This window comes from Leucoraja erinacea, chromosome 16 (assembly GCF_028641065.1).
Source record: "Leucoraja erinacea ecotype New England chromosome 16, Leri_hhj_1, whole genome shotgun sequence".
In the NCBI taxonomy this organism is placed as follows: Eukaryota; Metazoa; Chordata; class Chondrichthyes; order Rajiformes; family Rajidae; genus Leucoraja; species Leucoraja erinaceus.
In genome coordinates this window covers 34,805,423-34,822,976 of record NC_073392.1, presented here as the reverse complement: position 1 = coordinate 34,822,976, position 17,554 = coordinate 34,805,423, and the positions used below count along the sequence as shown (strand labels likewise).

At 44.9% G+C, this 17,554-nt stretch overlaps 1 protein-coding gene across 3 annotated transcripts in view; it reads left to right on the top strand.

Moving 5' to 3' along the window:
• Positions 1–17,554, top strand: part of LOC129704795 (tubulin tyrosine ligase 3-like) — a 74,898-nt gene that overhangs the window by 40,284 nt on the left and 17,060 nt on the right. For 2 of the 3 annotated variants that reach the window (XM_055648148.1, XM_055648146.1), the window contains 2 exons: positions 4,436–4,561; positions 11,167–11,271. In XM_055648148.1, coding sequence (XP_055504123.1) covers positions 4,436–4,561; positions 11,167–11,271 — 231 coding nt within the window. The remainder of the gene's footprint in view (positions 1–4,435; positions 4,562–11,166; positions 11,272–17,554) is intronic. The other variant, XM_055648147.1, reaches the window with a different exon arrangement.

Sequence of the window (17,554 nt, the reverse complement as noted above, 5' to 3'; positions counted from 1 at the left end):
AATTAACCAAGTATTTGTTTCCTTATCATTAAAGTAGGATGGGAATAGATTTTTGTTTTCATTTAATGATGAAATAGTCTTGAGGGATAAATACTTTTCTCCTTCTCCAATCCCTTCTCTAGCTGTTTTTAAATCACTCCTGAAGACATATCTATTCTCCATGGCCTTTGTAGACCAGTGAGGTGTTGAATTGTTTATTAACTTTATTTGCTTGGTTTTGCTGCGTTGTTCGTACTTGTGTTTTATGTTTTTTAATTTATTGTTTGGATTTTTGTATGTAATTTATGCGCCTCGTGTTAGTTGTATGTTCTGTTGTTCTGCCTGTTTTATGATGTCTTGCTTGTTTTCTTTTTTCTGTACAGCACTTTGGTCAGCTTTGGTTGTTTTTAAGGTGCTTAACAAATAAAGTTATTATTATTATTATTATTATTTTATCCCTTTCCAGCAATACATGGAATTTCTGCCTGAATGAATTTATACCCACATCTTCCTCAATCAGTAATTTGCCCTGACTTCCCGAATAAAAAAAATCCTTAAGCAAAATTAACAATATGCCTGGATCAATTTAGTAAATTGCTTCTATCATTGTGAAAGCTATTTATTAGGATTAGCAGGGAAGAATATGATAGTATTCTTAATTTTTAAATTTCGTGTACATGGTTCATGTTACAATGACAATAAATAAACTATTCTTACTGGAGAGGGAATTATGCTTGTTTTTATTAGTCCGTATGTCAAGTAGCAATTCACAGTGACTGCACTAAAACTATTCTATTCTATTCTATAGTAATATCTTAAAGAATATAAAAGTTACAGAGCTGCGATGGTGAACCTCAATATGAGGCAGCAAAGACTGATGGCTTTGAGCTGGGAACAGTATCTTGTGACTTTATCAGTTCCCCTAATTATCTAGAAACTTTATTTAGGTTATTGACTGGCTTTCTAAAATGCAAGGAATACAAGCTTTGTTTTTCCTAATCTTTCTTCATGGTTTTACTGTTGTACAGGAATTATTCGGATAACTTCTTGCTCCTTTCCAAAGTTAATGCATTCTTCTTGAGATGTAATGCCCTGTACTTCAGATGTGGTTTGGCCAGGTGTTTGTATAATTGTAACCATGTATACAAGTCTCACATGGCTTCTAAACCCAAAGTAAATAAGGCATAGAAGCAGAGGAGGCCATTGCTTCCCTCACCAGCACCACTGCATTTTACCAGTGCATCACTTTCCTGCACATATCCCTTGAATTTTTGTTATTGATAGTACATTATTAAGGCATTAGTTCATTTCATAAAAGATTTAGTGCAGTCACTGTGCATTGCTACTTGACATACGGACTAATAAAAATAAGCATAATTCACTCTCCAGTAAGAATTGTCATGTATCTCAGTGCAGTCTCATCCAGAGTCTGAAGAAGGGTCTCGACCCAAAATGTCACCCATTCCTTCTCTCCAGAGATGCTGCCTGCCCCGCTGAGTTAATTCAGCATTTTATGTCTATCTTCGGTTTAAACAAGCAACTGCAGTTCCTTCCTACATATCCCTTTCCCCCGTACTATCACTAATAATATCGATTTTTTATTCTTGCAAATCAGAACCGTTTTGGTCTTTGTCAAATATCTAGGCTGAATTTTGAGACCCACATACAAATCACCCTCAGTGCAATCTATTCCACTTCCTAGTAACCACATGTATTGCTGATAACTGGGCTGCAAGCAACAGTTTTTAAAACAACAAAATAAGCTTTGGCTGCTCCCATTTTCTGGCTTCCTGAGGCATAGGATTCTTTGAAAACTAATAGCTAAATTGATACAATAAATTCTTGAACTAGTATTGATGGAAGATAGATGCAAAGTGCTGGAGTAACTCAGCAGGACAGGCAGCATCTCTGGGGAAAAAGGACTGCTAACGTTTTGGGTCAAAACCCTTCTTCTGACCTGAAACGTCACCCACCCTTTCCTCCAGTATACATCTGCATTTACCACCACCACTGGCAGCTTGTTCCAGGTACACACTACTATCTGCATTTTAAGAAAAAACTTGCCCTGCACATTTTTTTTCAAGCATTATCCCTCTCATCTTAAAGTTATGCCCTTTAGTCCTTGACATTTCCACCCTGGGGAAAAGTTTCAAACTATCTAGTTTATATATGCTTCTCATGATTTTTTTCCACTTCTAATCGGTTGTCTCCTTAACCTCCAATGCTCCAGAGAAAACAATCCAAGTTTGTCCAAACTCTCCTTATAGCTAATACCCTCTCATCAGGACAAAATCTTTGTAAACCTTTTCTGCATCTTCTCCAAAGCCTCCACATCTTTTCTGTATCGGGACGATCGGAACTGAACACAATATTTAAAATGGGGCCTAACCAAAGTTTTATAAAACTGCAACATGACTTCCTGACTCTTACACTCAATGCTCCGACCAATTAAGCCATATATCTTGGTTTTGCTGCGTTGTTCGTACTCGTGTTTTATGTTTTTTAATTTATTGTTTGGATTTTTGTATGTAATTTATGTCCCTCGTGTTAGTTGTATGTTCTGTTGTTCTGCCTGTTTTATGATGTCTTGCTTGCTTTCTTTTTTCTGTACATCACTTTGGTCAGCTTTGGTTGTTTTTAAGGTGCTTAACAAATAAAGTTATTATTATTATTATTATTATATCTTCTTTACCATTCTATCTTGGCACTTTTAGGGAGCTTTGGACTTGGATCCCAAGATCCCCCTGTACTTCAATGTTGTTAATGGTTTTGCCATTAACTGTAAACCTAGAGACGGTACGGTGGTGCAGTGGTAGAGTTGCTGGCTTATGGCGCCAGAGTTCCATCCCTGGTATCCAACATATCTTGTGGGTTAAAGTTACATGCACCCTAGTTAGGTAAAACATAAAACAGTAGAGTACCAGGCCCTTCAGCCCACAATGTGTGTGTTAAACCTGATGCCAAGCTAAAGTAATCTCTTCTACCCGCACACAATCCATATCCCTCCATTTCCTGCATATCCACGTGCCAATCTAAAAGCCTCTTACACAGCTGCTGCTGGCTGACCCACTGAGCTACTCCAGCACTTTGTGTCCATCTTCGGTGTAAACCAGCATTTGCTGTTCCTTTTGACAAATTAGTATTGATGGAGGCCAGGCAGCAGATGACATGCTCATATTTTTGGGGAGAGGACTTATGTAAACGAATAATATTGGTTGGGAAAAAGCAGACTGACTAACCAGTGTTGCAACAGCTGAGGAACAGGCAGCCTGACTCATGATTTTCCCAATGTTTGACCAATATGACTCATAAACAAGCAATAAAAAAAGAATTAGACGATATACAAGCTCGGCAACTCACAAAGCACTTCACAGCCAATGATATACTTTTAAAAGTCAGTCACTTGTAAGTACACTATATTCTCTAAATGTACAAATAAACATAACACAGCATATTGCAAAGTGGTAATTCACAGTTTGCTTACAAGATTTATGTTATATTAGCATGACATTTTTTTGTTCTACACACATTTTGGGCGGCACGGTGGCGTAGGGGTACAGTTGATGCCTTACGGCTCCAGAGACCACTGGTGGTGTATATACGGAGTTTGGACGTTCTCCCTATGACCGCGAGGGTTTTCTCCGGGTTCTCCGGTTTCTTCCCACATTCCAAAGCCGTGCAGGTTTGTAGGTTAATTTGGCTTTGGTAAAAATTGTAAATTGTCCCTAGTGTGTAGGGTAGTGCTAGTTTATGGGGATCTCTGGTTGGCGCGGACATGGTGGGCTGAAGGGCCTGTTTTTGTGCTGTACCTCTAAACTAAACTAAACTAAACTAAAATTCAATGATTGATGACCAGTTGGTATTTATTAGGTTCCAGCTCTGAGTGTTTAATGGTGGGAATTTATTAAACCGTGGCATTCCCCCATATAGACTTTGTAATACATTTAAATGTGCCCTTTAACACATAGTTCTGGATCCTGGGGTATGTCCGTCTGTGACATTTCATTGTGAAAAGCTCCTTGTGCTGGAAGACCAGCAGATGTCAGACCGATGTAAGCACATCTTTTACTGATTTGATAATATTGCAGATCGAGGGATACTGTGGATATTTCCCCTATTCCTCTTTGATTATGTCTGACCGCCCTATGAATCAGAGTGGGTTTAACATTTCTCCAAAATGATTGCACCTCTGATGCCCTTAAGTACAGTACTAGAATATCATGCTAGATTTTATGTTCAACCCCTTATATTGGAACAAAAATCACAGCCTTCTGATCTGACCTCTCCATTGCATTGCATCTTAAAACAATGCTTTTTATGTATAGTAATCTTTTAATTGTGGATAATGGAGGTTTACTGAAGGTACAGTGTGATGTAAGGTGACCCTTTGTCCCTATTCAATTGTTTCCTTCTAAAGAAATGAACGACCTTAATTATTGCCTTCCGTTTTCTTCAGAGGATTTCAGACTGACAGCAGCCCGAAATATTCTGAAGTGGGTTGTGGAACTGAAGAAGGCAACTAACAGTATGCATAAGGACCAAGAAAACAAAGAGATGACATCAAATACCTCTGCTGATGAAGGTAGTACAGAAAGGGATCCTATAAGATGCTGTGCTGCGAAAAATGTTGGAGAAAAACACCTTTGCATTCATGCCAAATGTAGAAAATAAGTGAATTCCTTAAAAAAAGACACAAAGGTGATGGAGTAATGCAGCGGATCAAGCAGCATCTCCGGAGAACATGGATAGGTGACAACGTGGGTCAGGACACTTCAGAAGGGTAAGGACCAAGACCCGCCCATTTTAGAACGCTATCTTTTCCACAGTCCCGACCCCAAATATCACCATCCATGTTCTTGAGACACTGCCTGACCATCTGAGTTCCTCCAGCACTTGGCGTCTTTTTGTGTAAACCAGCATTTGCAGTTCCTTGTGTCTTCAGAGCAATCCCTAAGTTAACTACATTATGTTATGAGGTGAAAATAAAAACGAGCAGACAAAATGTGTAGGAAGGATCTACAGATGCTGGCCGATACCTAAGATGGACACAAAATGCTGGACTAACTCAGCGTGTCAGACAGCATCTCTGGATAAAAGGAATAGGTGATGTTTCAGGTTAGAACCCTTTTTCAGACCTTCTTCAGACTTCTCCAGTCTGAAGAAGAGTCCTGATCCTTTTCTCCAGAGATGCTGCCTAACCCGCTGAGCTACTCCAGCATTTTGTGCCTATCTTCGATAAAAGGGAGTTGCTTACAAAATGCTGCCTACAACCATAGCTTCAGAGTGGCAAAATACTGCAATGTTAGGCAAAATAAAATTTGATGGGCTTCTCCAGTTCCATCCTCTCTTCGCCAGGGTGATTGAATAGCCTTAATCCAGTTTCTCTGGACTGTCTAGAACACAAAGACTACTCATAATTTGGCATAAATTATAAACATTAATAAAGGCTGTTAGAGATGTTATGCAGCAGAATCACAAGGAAACAGGTCATTTGGTCCATCCAGAGCAATCTAGTTAGTCTCTATACCGTGCCATTTTGCCAAAGCCTACCCGTTTTTACCTTTTTAAGGACTTACAACTGCTATTTGAATGCCATGGTGTAATCTCTTCCACTAATCTTCCTGGCAGTCCTTTCCAAATTCTTATTGTGCATAAAAGATTCCTTAATGTCATTTTGGTTCTTTTGCCAATCACCTTCATACTGTGCTCTCTACTTCTACTTCTACTTTCTCCCCATCTACTTAGATTTAGAACCTTGTGATTTCAAATATGTTTAGATCTCTTCATGTCTGTCTGTTAGGAAAACAACATTAGCATCACTATTCTATCAAAATAACTATCCTCATCTCAGGAATTATTCAATTAATTCAATTAATATTCAATTAATATTGATTTCTCTCAGTAACACCTGCATTCCTTGTCTCTCCATCCCTCCCCCACCCAAGTTGCACCAGCCTCTCGTTCTCATCTAGCAAACAGCTAACAATGGCCATTTTCCTTTATCATCATAACTTTTTTGCATATCTTTCATTTATTTGTTCTAAGTCTCTATATCTATATCTACATCTATATCTCTCGTTTCCCTTTCCCCCGACCGGGTTCAGCTTCAATGTGCGCCGTCCATCTACACTATATCACTAAAACGCTTTATCTTGTTTGTGGCTGTCTGTGTGTATGTGTGTGTGCCAATTTCTATTGTCCTATTTTCTTCCAAACTTGGCCACAGCCTTCCCATTTTCACACATTCTACTCACAATTTTCCCATTGAGGCGATAAACATCTTCCCGTCGCATTAACACCTATATTTCCGCACTTTTTAATCGTTTAAAGTAAAAACAAAAACACATAAAACTCGTCCATTTCGGTAAGAAAACCCAAGTGACGTCACAATGGACTCGCAAGGCAGGAGAGGACACTCCGGGAGGGAGGGGCACTCCAGCTCACCCGAGTGATGTCACAATGGACTCGCAAGGCAGGACAGCGCACTCCTTTAAAAAAAGGTTTCATTATACAAATAGTTTAATTCAAAAAATAAAAGTAAACATAGAGTATTAACACAATCAAAGACTGCCTATGTTGACAGTTTACAAACAAACGATCATCAAATTAATATAACGGCATCTTTATCAACAAAACACTCGACCAGAGTGGCCAGCCGGTACCACAACATAGAGGCCACCAGCTGATTTATGACCAATGCTCTCCCCCGGTAAGAGAGCACTCCAAGGAGGCCTGACCAACGCCCTTGCCGGGCGACGACATTCGCCTCTAGCTCCTGCCAGTTTGCCAGCCAAGAGCCCTCAGTGGGACTGGGGTAGCCCCCAGGTAGAGGAGGTGCATGATGCTCCACGCATTAATTGCCATCTCCTCCAGCAGGGAGTCCAACTCCCACTGACCCACCAAGAGACCAGCACACTTTCCCCAGTTGATCCTGGCGGAGGTTGCAACCTGCTGGCACTCACGCATCCTCCGCAGGCCAACAGGGTCGGTGAACAGCCGAAGGACATCATCGGCATAGGCCGAGAGAACCACCTCCACCCCTGGCCCCAGCAAAGCCAGGCCTCCCAACCGCCTCTGGAGAAGGCACAGGAATGGCTCTACACAGATGGAATACAGCTGGCCAGACACGGGACATCCCTGACGTACCCCCCTCCTAAAGTGAATGGGGGCCAACAAAGAGCTGTTGACCTTAACAAGGCATTCCGCAGCAGCGTACAAAAGCTGGACTCGGGCCATGAAATGCGGTCCAAATTCAAACGCCTGCAGAGTCCCAAGAAGGAAGTCATGATCCACCCTGTCAAATGCCTTCTGGTCAAGGGAGAGAAAGGCTACTGACTGTCCAGCCCCCTGGGACAGAAGGATCAGGTCCTGAACCAGATAGATATTGTCTTGGATGAACCGACCCGGAACTGTGTCGGACTGGTCCGGGTGGATCACTTGGAACAGCACGGGACCCAGGCTATTCGCCATTGCCCGTGCAAAGACTTTGTATTCTGTGCTGTGGACCGAGACCGGGCGCCAGTTCTTCAAAAGGCGGAGATCGCCCTTCTTGGGTAGCAAGACAACGACTGCCCTGCGCCACGAGAAGGGATCTCCCCGGTCGCCAGGCTCTCCCCCAGGACCTTCAGACAATCACCCCCCAGGACATCGCAGAAAGCTCTAAGAAACTCCACCATCAGCCCATCCAGTCCTGGACACTTGCCCTCCGTGAGCTGATGCAGGGTAGCAGTCAGCTCCTCCAGAGTTAAGGGATCATCAAGGCGTTCAGCCACCTCTTTGCACACTACGGGTAAGCCCTCCCATAGAACCCCCTGTGCATCCCCACTAGATGTACCCACGGAGAACAGAGTCCTGGAGAAAGACCGAACCGTGGCACCGATGCTCACTGGATCTGTGACACAGGAGCCATCATCCGCAAGCAACTCAACGAGAGACTCAGAACCCCAGCAGAGACCCAATGATTCCTCTCTTCCCAGAAGAAGTTCACCAACCTCCTCTAGATCATGATGACATAAAGAGGGCGAGACCAGAGTGGTCAGCCGGTACCACAACATAAAGGCCACCAGCTGGTTTATGATCAATGCTCTCCCCCGGTAAAAGAGCACTCCAAAGAGGCCTCTGAACTCTCCAGAGACATGGAAAAGGGGGAGACGCGGTCCAAATCGTGCAACATCCGGACTCGCGACCAAACATAAGCACCCCGGGACCTCCTAAGCTGCAAATCACCACATTCAAACCTGTACGAGGCGGGACACTCCGGGAGGGAGGGGCATTCCAGCACACTCGCGTGGTGGCCCTGGCTGGACCCGAGCCCGGTGCTCGAGCAGGAGTGGGAGCCAAGCCCAGGGCCGAAAAAAAAAGCCAGCTCTGAAACCAAGTCAGGGCTGGGCCGACAACGAGAACCAGGCCAAGTTCCAGGCCCTGGCGCTGCTCTACGACCTGGGTAGGTCCTGGGGCGAGACGGTGAGGAGGATGAGGGAAATGAGGAGGAGGGAGATGGGGTGGGGAGTGGGGTAGTAGAAGGAGATGGGGGGAAGATGGAGGAGGGAGATTCCCCTTCCTATCTGTCCCCACTCCCACCCTCTTTATCCCCCTCCCTCTCCCTCCCCCCCCCCCCACCTATCTACCCCTCTCTACCCCTCCCTCTACCTCCCCTCTCTTCTTCTCCCTCCCTACCCCCAACTCTAGCCCCCTTCCACTCCCTCTACTGCCCTCCCTCTCCCTCTACCCCCTCCCTCTCTCTACCACCCACCGTCTATGCCCCTCTTCCTCTCTTCTCTCTACACTCCCTCTCTATTCCCCTCCTTCTCCCTCGCTACCCCTCCATCTCTACCCCCTCTCTACCCCCCCCTCCCTCTCTAGGGATTGAAGAGGGAGGGTGAAGATGAAGAGGAGGGAGTGCTGGGGGATGAGGACAAATGAGCCGTGCCTGTGCAGTTCGGGGCTATGTGTGAGTGGTGCAATATTGCGTTGGGGGAACGGGTGAGTGGTGGAATCTAGCCTGCACAGTAATGCCTCCATCTTTTATGTCACAACGGGAACCCGTTAGCTGCGCGCGCCTGCACAGTTGGGAGCTATGGGTGAGTAGTCTAGTAGCTCTTTAAGCTGAACTATCATAAACACTCGACTAAGTGGTACCCGTTGGGTCCCTGTCACACGGGAGGCCTGATTCACCAACGCAATCCGTTCCCCAATGTTATATTCCACCACTCACCCGTTCCCCCAATGCAACCCATCCCCCCAACGCAATATTGCACCACTCACGCATGGCCCCCAACTGCGCAGGCACGACTCATTTCCCCTCATCCCCCAGCACTCCCTCCCCCTCCTCTTCACACTCCCTCTTCTTTCCCCAGCCTCCTCCCCTTCCCCAATCCCTCCCTCACCTCCCCCTCCCTCTCCTTTCCCCTACCCTCAGTCACACCCTCCCTCCCTCCATCATTCCTTCCCCCCCCCTACCTTCCTCCTCCTATCGCTCTATCCCACACCTCACCTCCTCCTACCCCACCCACTATCCCTCCTGGTCTCCCCCACTGCCCTCCTCTCCTATTCCCCACTCCCTACCTCCCCCTCTCCCCCCCACCTCCCCCCCTCCTCCACTCTCCTCACCTTCCCCACTTTCCATCTTTCTTCCCTACCCCTTCCTCTCCCTCGAACCCCCCCATTCTTCCTCCTTACCTCCCCAAGATTTTCCCCTCCCCCCCAATGCCTCCCTCACCTCTCCCTCCCTCTCCTTTCCCCTCCCCTCAGTCACTCCCTCCCTCCCTCCCTCTCTCCCTCCATCCACAAAAAAGCAGCATCTGCAGTTCCTTCCTCCAGAGGCCATTCATTGTTAACTGTGGTTTAGATCCCGTTGACTTGACGACTGGCCTAGTTTGCATGGTGTGTGTGTGTGCGCATGTGTGAGTTACTCAAGCTCTGAAAACTGCTTGGCCACCCCGCATCCCGACTCTCCTTCCCTCCCTGTGCCCACTCCGGCTCAGACGCTCGGCCCGTCCCCGCCCTGTCCACTCCTACCTGCCAGGCTGCTCGCTGCTGTCGCCGGGGGGGGGGGGGGGGGGGTGGGGGGATGGAATCGGTGGTCGTCAGGCTGGGCACCACGAGTTTCAATAAGCTGGTGGAGAAGATCTCCTCCGAGATGGCCGTGAGGTTGAGTTACCGCAATGGCGGCGGTGGAGGCGACGGACCCGGGGGGGTTGGAGTCAGCTAGATAGGACCGCCATTGACGCAGAGGGTGAGCGGGGGATGGGGGTGAGTGATGAGGAGGAGAAAGAGACGGGACCAAGGCCTCCACTGGGTCTCCACTGAACCCCCTCCCCCATGGCGGCCGCCACCGGTTGTGGGGGGAGACAATAGACAAGTTGCTATGAGGAGGGGAGAGAGGAGTTTGTGAGTGAGGCGGGACAAGCCGCCGCCGGTGGGGCAGGAAGGCCGTCCCGGCCGTGGCATTGACTGACAGGAGAAGAGACCAATCTGTGTAGCACTGACTGAAGGAATCTGCGCACGTGCGTTTTTTTAAATTAGTAAACCTCGATAACATTTACAATATACCACCGATCTGAACGAAACTTGCTGCACTCGCAGCACAGGAGAACGATGAGTAACCTGGCAAAAAAAAACTAGCACTATCACGTACCGTTTTTGCGCAAATAGAAAAATCCCGCAAACTGGATTAGCACAAGATCAGAGTTTTAGTCATGTATAGATAGATAGATGTGCGTGACCAGTTGGAGGCGCTCTCTACACATATGATTCTCATGGTGCAGGAATTGTAGGCAGTAAATTTGACGTGTCTAAACAATTGTATTTCCCCCTCCATTTTCCTTTTTAGCTATGGTTATTATTAATTTGTTACCCCTAAATAAACAACAACATTCTTACTTTAATTATTATTCTGCTATTAAAGGTATATTTCAATAAGTGAAGAAATAATTGTTATTTTCTAATTAATTTAATCCTTTTTATTTAAAAACTAGCACCCCTCCCATCTTTTTCACCAAATATTCTTTATCATCAGAATCCCATTCTTTAAGCTTGGTAGTAATTGCACTTTGTGGAAAATACACTCTTTGTTAAGTGAGTAAAATCAGCAAAAGTAGCAGTTGTTCTCAGATTGGGCCAAAGACATAATTGAGGGAGCAGTATACAGTTTTACATTGTCTCTAACCTGCACAATATTTAATGTAGGAGTGCTTGAGACACAAAAGACTACAGATGTTGGAACCTTGAGCAAGGCACAAAGTACAGGAGCAGCTCTGCGGGACAGGCAGCATCTGTGGAGGAAATGGACAGGTGACGTTTCAAGTGGGCAGTCTTCTTCAGACTGAGAGTAGTGACGGGTGTGGGGAGGGGGGGGGGGGGTGTTGAAAGCTGGAAAAGTGAGGTGAGGGCGGGACAATTCCTGGTAAGTGATAGGTGGATACAGGGGACGGGCGTTTTGATGGGCTGGTGTGTGAAGTAAGTTACAAAGGTGAAGAGGAAACAATGGATGTCGTCAGATAAGGAAAGGAGTGAAATGTCAAGAGTCAAGAGTGGTTTATTGTCATATGTCCCAGATAGAACAATGACTATCTTACTTGCTGCAGCACAACAGAATATGTAAGCATAGTACATAAACGAGAGAAAAAAAGTTCAGTATATATATATATATATATATATATATATATATATATATATATATACACACATATACACATGATTGTATTGTATTGTATATCTTTATTTTCATTTTCTGAGTATTCACATACCGAGAGGAAACAAAAAAACATGGCTCAACCAGTGTCCATTCAGTGTGCATTAAAAAATGGTGCGGGTCTCTGATGATGCTGGCTACATATATCATGAACAAATTTAACACTCTACTAAACATTCAACAGGCGTTCGAGATCGGCAGCGGCACATTCAATATGGCTCTGCTGCTGATGCATCCAACTCAGTTGGTGCGTACCTGCCTTTCTCAGGGGGCGAAGTCCTTAGCCACAAGGGCTACATCTAACTGCTTAAAGAAGCCAATGAACTGGCCTCAACTCCCCTCTGTGGCAGCAGCCAGAGATTCTCCTGTGACTTTATTTCCCATCTCGGTTTTTAAAGGATTTCCCCCTTATGTGATGCTGTGACCCCTGGTAGGGGACTTTGATGATGGAGAAAATCTTCCTGCTCTGCCTGATGAACCCTTAAGAAAGTTTGTAAGTTTCTAAAGGGATGGAGCACCAATAATCTCCTGCTGACGGTCTTCACAATCCTGTCTAGTTGGTGCCGTTCGTGCGCCTTGCGGCTCCCGAACCAGGAAGTGTGCCGTAGGTCAATGTGCTCTCGATTGTCCCCTATAAAAATCAGTCCGTAGGTGTGGAGTGGGGACCCTGCTTTACGTAGTCTTCCAGGAGGGGTGTAGTCGCAAGACTGGGCTCTCTTGACCAGTGCTGTGGTGTAGGCCCTGGCACTTACAGGTCCTTTTGCAATGAAAGGTAACATAGTCCTAGGCTTTCTTTACGCTGCTGACCTGCATGCCTACCTTCAATGACTGGTGTACCATGCACCAGGTCTCGCTGTGGCAGATAATAGTCTGCTGTTGTTTTTGCCCAAAATGGATAACCTCACATTTATCCACATTATACTGCATCTGCCAAGTTTTTACTCACGTTGCCTATGAGGTCACCTTGCAGTACTCAAAGCAACAAACACAGCTATACTGCAATAAGCTTAATGTTGTCGTTCAGACTTGGATTTATTGTCTTCAATTTAATATCCTGATGGCTGAGGAGTAAATAGCTGGGGAACCAGCACTTTACAGCGGTCAGGCCCACTAGTCACTGCTTGCCAATTGTGAAAAGGACCCGTTTGTGTGGCCTCTTTGGTGCGCGTCTCTGATGCCAGCCAGTGCTCTATGCACATTTTGAGGAGGCAACTACGATAAATCCCTTCGATGGAGGGTGTAATGTATTCATACATATTCATGTGCATGTTAATGAGTTGGTGTTCAATATAAGCAGGGAATGTTGTGTAATAAATCTCTCGCTCGTGATCCAGGCAACCTGCATGTAAGTTGTTATTCATTCTGCTGACCGGAATATAACAAAATTGGCGACGATGATGGGATAGAGTTGGTGAACTCATCCTTTAAATACAGTGCAGGACTGTTTTGCAACATGCAATATTGTTTACCATTTTAATCAGTAAATACAGAGCTGCGTCACAGTTGTTTGCGAGCTGGACGAGATCGGCCACAGATCCTTCTATGCAGGGGACTGTATTTTAAAACTGTAGCTGGACAAATCGTCGAGAGTTTGTAAGGCTATTTCTATGTGGTGTCTACATGGCAAGATGCCGTCCTTGGGATTGTATAAGATTTTTTTTTTTGTCGAGTTCCTCAAGCCGAATAGCCTTTGTACAGTTAAGTTTTAGGTGAATTGTTACACCGGAACAGACAGGAAATCGGGGTTTTTGAACGAACTTTAAAAAAAAAGAACAACATGATGGTAGCATCCATGGGTTACATCAGAAACCTTGGCGCTTTTGACAAGAGTAGAGAGCGGTTACGCTCCTATATGGAGAGAGCAAACATGTTTTTCACGGCAATCAACATAATGGAGATTAGTGGTGAAGGAGAGATAGTGACTGAAACAAATAAGGCCGTTTGCGAACGCATGAAAGCGATTCTGCGATCGGTCCTGAAGTGTACGGCACACTCGTGAATCTCCTTGCGCCCATAAAGGCAAAAGACGTGCCATTCAATGACATTAGGAAGAAGTTCGAGAAATATTTCAACCCAAAGCCTCTGGAAATTGCAGAAAGCTATAAATTTGGCACTAGAAACCAGAAGCAGAATGAGACAATCAATGAGTACATTGTTGCCTTGAAAAACTTAACTTTGGAACCTTTCCCGGACGCGCACTACACGACAGATTTGTTTGTGGTCTAGTGGATGAACAAATTCAGTCCAAACTCATGAACATTCAAGGTCTCACATTCGAGAAAGCATGCAAGATTGCTACCACAATGGAGTTGGCATCAAAGTATGCTCGCGAGTTTCCTCCACCACGGACTGCAGTGGCCGTTTACAGTCACAAGACAGTACCAATAGCCAAACCAAGAGGCGCTAAACCAAAACCAAAAGTATGGCAGGTAGCCAAGTTCAGCCAGTTGTCATCGTTGCAACGGTAATCAGTCATCCCAATTTTGTCAGTTCAAATTCTCTCTAGAATTTAGGAGATTGAGAGGGGATCTTATAGAAACTTACAAAATTCTTAAGGGGTTGGACAGGCTAGATGCAGGAAGATTGTTCCCGATGTTAGGGAAGTCCAGGACAAGGGGTCACAGCTTAAGGATAAGGGGGAATTCCTTTAAAACCGAGATGAGAAGAACTTTTTTCACACAGAGAGTGGTGAATCTCTGGAACTCTCTGCCACAGAGGGTAGTTGAGGCCAGTTCATTGGCTATATTTAAGAGGGAGTTAGATGTGGCCCTTGTGGCTAAGGGGATCAGGGGGTATGGAGAGAAGGCAGGTACGGGATACTGAGTTGGATGATCAGCCATGATCATATAGAATGGCGGTGCAGGCTCGAAGGGCCGAATGGCCTACTCCTGCACCTAATTTCTATGTTTCTAAAATGGCCAAGTGCTATAACTGCTAGAAGAAAGGCCATATCGCCTCAGCATGTCGGGCCAAGCTTAAAACAGGAAACCAACAATCTGCGGGAATCAAGCAACAACACCAGAGAGGAGTTCGCAATTTGGAGATGAACCCAGATGGAAATGAACTTGAGTTGTATATCATTTAAGCAACCAACATCGATAAGCCTACAACCAGCCAAGGCAAGGGCTTTCGAACTAAAGAATCGATAAATGAACAGTTAATCGATATGTGTATTGACAGGCAGCAGATTGTTCGGTCATGAGCAAAGCATTCAAGATTGCTACCACAATGGAGATGGCAACAAAGAAAGAAACAAAGTTCCCACAGATACCATTGTTTGAGAGTAAGAACAAGCTGAGAACCTACTCGGGAAAAGTTTTGAAGACATGTGGACAAATGAACTGTAAATTTCAGCATAATGGGCAGTCAGTAACACAGCCCATCATAGTGGCCAGCTACTGAAATAAAGTAACCCTCTTTGGAAATATTTGGCTGAGTAGAATAGAGTTAGACTGGAAGAACATTTTCAGCGTCGATTTGTCTAAATCACGTCTCGAAAAGGTCATAAGCAAACAAACAAACATTTTTGCTGACAGTTACACGGGAATAACAGGGTACTCTGCACACATTCGACTTAAGCAAGATGTGAAACCTGTGTATTGTCGACCAAGACCTGTACCATATGCACTAAAGCAATAAGTGGAGGTGGAACTCGACAGGTTAGAGCTGAATGGAGTATTCTTGAAGACAGACCAGAGTAACTGGGCAACGCCAGTTGTGGCCGTACCCAAGGCCGACAAAACTGTTTGCCTATGTGGTGACTACAAAGTCACAATCAACCAAGCCGTTGATGACGAACAATATCCGTTACCAACCTTGTAAGATCTATATGCAGAACTTAGCGGAGCAAGAGTCTTCACTAAACTGGATTTGTCTCACGCTTACGCCCAACTCCATGTCGACAAGGAAAGTCAGCAGTACTTGACTAGCAACACACATAAGGGCCTGTATTCATATAAAAAGCTGCCCCTGTGGTGTGAAATCCTCCCCGAAAAATTTCCAGTCTGTCATGGACAAAATGTTACAAGGCATTCCGCACTGTGTGTGCAACCAGGATGATCTACTGATATTCACAGAGGGCATGGTAGAACATCTGGAAATTCTTGAGCAAGTTCTCATACGATTGAACTGCCACAATGTCAAATTGTGACAAAGCTAATGTACATTTGTGCAGTCAGAGGTGGTCTACCTTGGACTCAAAATAGACGCCAACGGACTTCGCCCTTTGAAGGCGAAAGTTGAAGCAATAGTGCATGCTAGAAAACCCAACTCTGTGTCAGAGCTATGATCATTCCTTGGGATGGTGCAGTTCTATGCACGATTCCTCCCAGATTTAGCAACTGTGCTAAAGCCACAACATCATCTGCTACAAAAAGATGTGAAATGGACGTGGGGACAGGAACAGCAATGTGCATATGACATTTGCAAGGAAAACTTGACAAGTGACAAACTGCTTGTTCACTAAGATACGACACGTGAGATGAAACTTGCTTGTGATGCTTCAAGTTATGGTGTAGGTGCAGTGATCTCCCAAGTAATGAATGACGAACAGGAAAGGCCGATTGCTTTTGCATCCCGCACCCTGTCACCGAGTGAACGCAACCATGCGCAGATAGAAAAGGAAGCATGCAGCATCGTGTTCGGAATTAAGAAATTCCATTAGTTTCTTCTCGGCAGACCATTCAACCTAGTGACTGATCACAAGCCACTAGTAGTGATACTTCGTCACTCAGTCCTTCCAACAAGTCCAGTCAAGACAAATGGGATGTTGGGGAAACAGTGGAAGTGGGTGGAACAAAAAGGTACTTAGTTGAAGTTGGGGATAGGATCAAAAGTGTTCATGTTGATCAAATGAATCCAGCCAAAGATGGCCATGATGCAACCAGTCAATATGCTCTTTACTGTGCACCTGTAGAAGTTCAGGAGAATCCTCTTTGTCATACCGAATCTCCATAATCTTCTCAGGAAGTAGAGGCGCTGATGTGCTTTCTTTATCATTGCATCAGTGTGCTGGATCCAGGAAATATGCATGCCCAGGAATTTGAAGTTTTTGACTCTCCACCATTGTCCCATTGATATAAATAGGATTGTGGGTCCTCATCTTTCCTCTTCTAATTGATTCCTTGGTTTTACTGACATTGAGAGCCAGGTTGTTGCGCTGGCACCATTTGTCAATCGGTCAATCTCACTTCTATACTCTGACTCATCACTATCTGTAATTTGCCCAACAACGGTGGTGTTGTCGGCGAACTTGATGATGGAATTTGCACTAATGCCAGAGAGAAGGATAAAGGTGGAAGGGGATGAGGGGAGGGGATCGAGGGAGAATAAAGGGGAAATATAGGGCCTAGGTATGGGAGATGCATGTACGAAGACAAGGAAAGGTTCAAGGTGACTGGAAGAGTAGGTGATCATGGGAGAAATGGGTGCCGCTGGGATGGGGTGCAGAAAAAAGAAAGGCAGTAGAGAAGGTATTACTTAAAATTAGAGAATTCAATGTTCATACCATTGAGTTATAAGCTACCCTCACAGAATGTTAGGTGTTGTTCATCCGATGTTGAAAGCTCATGGTTTACTTTATCTCAAGGCACTTAAATATTGCTTGAAATTAATTGAAGTAAATTAATTGAACCCTAAAACTTCAAACATCCAATCCTCCATGGTTTCTATTTATTTTTCCTCTTACATATACAGTAGAGAACACTGGTTCTACAGTATGCTATTGTCGTATGTACCTAAGTACAGTGACATTCTTTTTTAGCATAGAGTTCAGTCACAATCCTAAAATACTTTAGGCGCAATAATACCAAGTGTAAGAGTGTAAGACAGTAAACAACACTGTCAGTGGACAAGAGCCACCATGTTTTAGGTGCCATCTTATAA